The sequence below is a fragment of the Bos indicus x Bos taurus genome, chromosome 14 (assembly GCF_003369695.1).
Source record: "Bos indicus x Bos taurus breed Angus x Brahman F1 hybrid chromosome 14, Bos_hybrid_MaternalHap_v2.0, whole genome shotgun sequence".
Lineage (NCBI taxonomy): Eukaryota > Metazoa > Chordata > Mammalia > Artiodactyla > Bovidae > Bos > Bos indicus x Bos taurus.
The window spans coordinates 31,009,061-31,015,060 of NC_040089.1; the positions used below are offsets into that span (position 1 = coordinate 31,009,061).

The window sequence follows — 6,000 nt, forward strand, 5'->3', positions numbered from 1 at the left end:
TTTGTCGGGGGGAGGTTTGCCGTGAACATTTTGCAGGAATGCTATGGCAGTTTCAGAATGGTACGCATTCAACAGACTCATCTTCACTCGTTAGTGTCTACAGGACTTAAGGTGGTGGGAGGGATACACTGGTTGCTGCAGAGAACATCACCAGAAAGGATGTTTTGTGTAGCTGATACTCGATAAGGCTTCTTTTATGTTCAGCAAAGGGGAATCAGTCTTCGCTGGAAGGAACAACCAGGCCAGTCATTCCTGACCAAACACCACAGCCCCTACTGATGGCAACACACAGGAGCCCGGAGGATAGAGGTGTCCAGTCACCATGGCTTGGCTGCTCGGGGGCAGGCAAAAATACATGAATCTTCCGGGCTGGATTTCTGAAACCTCTGGAAAGTAACATTTACATCTCAAATCAAAACATCTCATTACTGAGAAGAGCTGGGGACCAAAGTGAGCACTTCCACTCCCTGGCAGACAGGCCCATTGAAATGTTGCTTTATGAATGAGCTAAAAGTGGTAGTCTGAATTTATTTCGGTGTCTGCGTTACTCACTTGTCCTTCAGTCTTGTGTGTCTATAAATAAGAGCATGGTACGGAGCATGTCTGATTTCTCAGATATTAGCTTTTACAGGGCACGGCTGATCTGTGCAAGGAAATATCACAGACCTTACCCCCATGGAACCAGTTGTTTGTTGTTGTTGTTTAGCAGTGAAGTCATGTCTGTTTTGTGACCCCTTGGACTGTAGCCCGCCAGGCTTCTCTGTCCATGGGATTTCTCAGGCAAGAACAGTGGAGTGGGCTGCCATTTCCTTCTCCAGAGGTTCTTCCCAACCCAGGGATCGAACCTGTGTCTCTTATGTCTCCTGCATTGGCAGGCAGGTTCTTTACCACTGAGCAACCAGGGAAGCCTGGAACCAATTGTTGGGAGTCAGAAATGTGAAAAAGAAACTGAGCTCAGCTTGGCCTGAGCTAAGAGTCCTGAACTATGTCACCCAAGATGAACAGGGTTGTTTTAAGGGCCCTTGAATCTTCCCCTGTGGCTCAGCCTGCAATGCAGGAGATTCGGGTTTGTCCCTGGGTCAAGAAGATTCCCTGGGGGAGGGTGTAGCAACCCACTCCAGTATTCTTGCCTGGAGAATTCCATGGATGGAGGAGCCTGGCAGGCTACAGTCCTTACGGTTGCAAACAGTTGGACACGACTGAAGCGACTGAGCACTCACGCACAAGGGCCCTTGAGCTCATCAGATAAGACTCTGCTGTTATGAACAGAATGTGGCCATTTTCAGCCACAGCAAATACCCAACTTCAGTCCCGGACCTGCCACAAACAAGCATGTACATAAGTCACCATGAACAAGTCTCTGCCTTGCTGTGGATTTTCAAAATTCTTTAGCATCTGTACAAGATGTGTTGGGATAAGAGCTTTACCTTGGCTTCACCCATGCTCTTCAGCAATGTCCCTGAGCCTTCTTCTATCTGTCCATCCATTCCTTTTTTTTTCTATTGTGGTAAAACATACCTGACATAAAATTTACTATTTTAATCATTTTTAAGTATACAACTCAATGCCATTAAGTACACGTAAGTGGTATGCAACCATCAGCACTATCCATTTCCAGGACTTTTATTTTTTCATTTTCAGAATTTTTTGGCTGCGTTGGATTGTCCTTGCTGCATGCAGGTTTCCTCTGGTTGCAGCAAGCAGGGGTTACTCTCTAACCGCAGTGCACGGGTTTCTCGTTTCAGTGGTCTCTCTTGTTGTGGAGCACCAGCTCTGGGGTGCACTGCTGCGGTGGTTGTAGCACGTGGCCTCAGTCATTGCATGCTCGTGGGCGTGCCCCAGATCAGGGATCAAACCGGTGTCTGCGCACTGCAAGGCGGATTCTTAACCACCAGGGAAGCCCCCAGAATTTTTAAGTCAGGCCAGATAGCAGCTCTTCTCTATCGCTGAATGGTAAACAGTAACTCCCCACACTCAGAGGAAGAGTCCCCGCCTGGGGCAGCCTCTATTCTTTCTAGCACTCTGAATTTGCCTATCCTAGGTACTTCATGTAAGTGGAATCATACAGTATTTGTCCTTTTGTGTCTGCATCATGTCTTCACTTAGCATAATGCCTTCAGTGTGTCAGAATGCCATTCCTTCTTATGGCTGAATAACATTTCGTCATGTGGATAGGCCACATTTTGTTTATCTGTTCAACTGCAGTTGGGCACTTGGGTTGTTCCCACTGTTCAGCTATTGTGAATAGTGCAAGTATGAACATCAGTGTACAAGTATCTGTTTTAGTCCTTGCTTTCAGTTCACCTGGGTATATATCCAAGGAATAGACGTGTTGTGTTTAACTGACAAGCTGCCATAATGGCTGTACCATTTACATTCTCACCAACAATGCACGAGGGTTCCAGTTTCTCTGCAGCTTCACCATTATTTTCCATTTTTTGGATAGCCATCCCAATAGGTATGAATGGTAACTCACGGTTTTCACTTGTATTTTCCTAATGACATTGAGCATCATTTCATCTGCTGGTTAGCTACATATCTTCTTTGAAGAAACATCTATTCAAGTCCCTTGTCTATTTTTGAGTTGAGTTTGGAGTTTTTAGCTATTTAGTTGTAGCAATTATGTATCTATTTTGGATACTAACCCCTTATTAGATATACATATGATTTGAAAATATTTTCTCCCATTCTGTAAAGTTGTCTTTTCACTCTTGATATAGTGTCCCTTGAGGCATAAAAGTTTTAAATTTTGATGTAGTCCAGTTTATCTCTTTTTTCTTTTGTTGCCTGTTAGCTGATGTCATATCCAAGAAATCACTGCCAAACCCAGTCATTAACATTTTCCCATTTTCTTCTAAGAGTTTTAAGGTTTTAGCTCTTACATTTAGGTCTTTATATTTAGATGCCTTAAAGTTAATTTTTTTTAATGCGTCCTTCCTTCTTTTCATTCTTACTTTTACCTGACAAATACTTATTGGCATCTTAATATATATCATGAATTGTATGGGATACAGCTAAGAAAATAAAAGTCCCTTCCATCCCTCATGGATCTTACATTCTAGTGAGGAAGACAGACAATAGACATCTGATCAAATCTATAAATAAGATATGAATGAAATCACTTCACATAATGATGAGCAGTCTGAAGGAGTCCTGGGTGATGAGATAGTGATTTCACATGGGACTGTGGCGGGAACTCCAGCGGATGTGGTCAGAGAAGGCCTCTGATTGGAGGCTGAGGCAGCTGGGTGAAGAGCTGAGAGAAGCATTTCAGGCAGAGGGGAAAGACCCTGAGATACGGTGAAGACAGCATTTTCATGGGACTGAAAAGGGATGGTGGGTCCACGTGAGTTGAGTGAGTGTGAGAAGAATCAGAGCTGGGGTGAGAAGCAGGGCCAGGTCTGGCTGGGGTTAGGGGATATGGTTTTGTTCTTCTAATTGCATTGGAGGGCGTTAAGCAAGGAAATGGTGTGATCAGACTTGTAATGCGGGACCATCACTCTGGCTGCCATGGGGGAGAATGACCTGAAGAGGATGAGAGTGGAGCAAAAGTGGAAGTAGCTCTTAGAGGATTTTCAAGTAGGACAGGAGCATGCAGTGAGTAAGACAGGCTGTGATGGACGGAGAGGTGAGAAGTGGTCTGATTGGGGATTTATTTGGCAGGTAAATCTGACAGACTTGCTGATGGCCTGAACTTGCAGAGAACAGAAAGGGCAATCAAAGATGACTCCTAGGGACTTCACTGGTGGTCCAGTGGCTAAGACTTCATGTTCCCAATGCAGGGGGCCTGGGTTCGATCCCTGGTCAGTGAACTAGGTCCCACATGTTGCAACTAAATATCCTTCGTGCTACAACTAAGCCCTGGAGCAGCCAAATAGTTTTTTTTTTTTTTTTTTAAAGGGATGACTCTAGGTTTTTGCCTAAGGAAAAGTGGAAGGTGGAGTCAGGTCCTATCTTGTACATGTGAACCTTGAGATGCCAGTGTCCCCTCCTGCTATCTTTATTCATCCAGTAACTGTTGAGCACCTGTTTGCTGTGTGGGGTGCTGGCCGCAGCCCTGCCCCTTGGACCTTCCCCCTTCTACCAGGTGTGCCCCCACACCAGTGCTCATCACAGAAAACAGACCCAGAGACCCACAAAAACCCAACCAAACACTGGCATGTTTCTTAATTTCATTTAGGCCTGGAAATCTGGGGGTAAGGAGCCACTGACAGGACTGACCATAGCAGTAGGAGGGGCTGGTGTCTTTGCTGACTCGGCTCAATGATCACTGGAGAAATTAAGGGAATCATGGAATTTGTTTGAGGAGGTAGAGATAAAATCTTAGTTAATTTTTTTTTTTTTTAAGTCACTTGTTGCCCGCAGCCTGAAAGTTAATGTCCTGGGGAAGTCCTTCTTAGTATACCTTAAGTCCAAGTTGCAAAGTCTTTGAAGTCAAGGATGACCCTCTTCTGTTTTCCTTGGCAGCACATGCAGGGCTTGGGGCCTTGCCCTCTGCACAGGGAGAGCCTGGCAGGGGTGCCTGATCCACATAACTTGGTCACTGTAGGTGGTGTTTTTCCCGAAGCTGATGAGCTTCTGAATATTTGGGTAGAAGGCCCTCAGGCAACAGTAATGGCTTTTGAAAGCTTTGTGGGAAAGAGGTCTCACTTGATAAATTCTGAGTTGGGAATCAGCGAGTACGAAGCCAATAAGAAATATGACTTTCAAAACTATGACTACTATCAAGTCACTGTTTCTCATGACTGAGTTAATTTACATACAAGTAGCTTTTACAAACTGTCTTTGCAAAGCCCTGGGTAACTATTTTTGTTTACTGTTTCAGGAAAGAGTCACCAAGCTTGCACCACGCCCTCAGTCAGAAGAGGATCTATCTGCTCTGTTTGAAGCATCAATGAAACTGTATTAATTTTCATTTTCACTGAAAGAACTACCCTTGGCCATCATAGTTCTGATAACAGAAGTTGATCTAGCAAGAATTTTGTCTTTTCACCTCCACATATAACTCCCTCGTTACCAGCTTGAATGTGATATAAATTTATCCTGTAGAAGATTCTCTGATGCTCCAAATCCAGCTACTTCCATAGGGCAGCCTGGACAAACGCCCACCATGATGGACCCTCAGACAGACTTCAGGGATCCATGTTCTTACCCCAAACCCTGCAGACTGCCCTTGCTCCATGGATCAAAAGGGCAAATACTCAATATCTACCAAAAATGTTAATGCATGTACTCTTTGCCCAGTAATCAACCCCACATCTAGAAATGTATTCTATAAAATTCTAGCACAAGTGTGTAAAGAAATATGGCAAGAGTGTTTCTGGCAGCACATTTTCTAATAATAAAATATTTGAAAGAACTTAAGTATTCATTAATAGTGTATAGATAAATACATCATGTGTGCTCAGTTGTTCAGTCGTGTCCAACTCTTTTCGACCCCATAGACTGTAGCCCACCCCTCTGTCCGTGGGATTTCCTGGGCAAGAATACTGGAGCTGGTTGCCATTTCCTCCTCCAGGAAATCTGACCAACCCCAGGGATCACACCCGATTCTCCTGCATCTCCTGCATCTCCTGCATTGGCAGGCAGGTTCTTTACCACTAGCACCACCTGGAAAGCTCTAGGTTTCAGTGTACCTGCATATTTATCTGTATTTTAAATTGGATTAAAGTTTTAATCAAGTGAAGTACATAATTACATCAAGATTTTTTAAAAAACAGATGAGAAGGGCATTACTGTGCCATTCAACCTGCCTGGGGCAGGTTTATCTCTTTAAACATCTTTGTTTACTTGGGATTTTAAAAATAACATTTAAATATTGTTTATTGGGCAGGTGGTCTTCTCTAATTACACACATAAAACATGTTCAGTACCAAAACCTGGTAACACAAAGAAACACAGAAGAAAACATTTGTTCACAATGTGCCATCCAGAAGATAATCACCACTAAAAAATAACAAAAATTTAAAATATATGTTCTCCCTATAATTTGTGCACATA

The 6,000-nt window shown here is 43.7% G+C and overlaps 1 protein-coding gene across 3 annotated transcripts in view; it reads left to right on the forward strand.

The window, feature by feature from the left end:
• ADHFE1 (alcohol dehydrogenase, iron containing 1) overlaps positions 1 to 5,364 on the forward strand; it is a 32,978-nt gene extending 27,614 nt beyond the window's left edge. For all 3 annotated transcript variants that reach the window (XM_027561093.1, XM_027561095.1, XM_027561094.1), the window contains one exon: positions 4,826 to 5,364. In XM_027561093.1, coding sequence (XP_027416894.1) covers positions 4,826 to 4,909 — 84 coding nt within the window. In that variant the 3' untranslated portion in view covers positions 4,910 to 5,364. The remainder of the gene's footprint in view (positions 1 to 4,825) is intronic.
• The last annotated feature ends 636 nt before the right edge of the window (positions 5,365 to 6,000 follow it).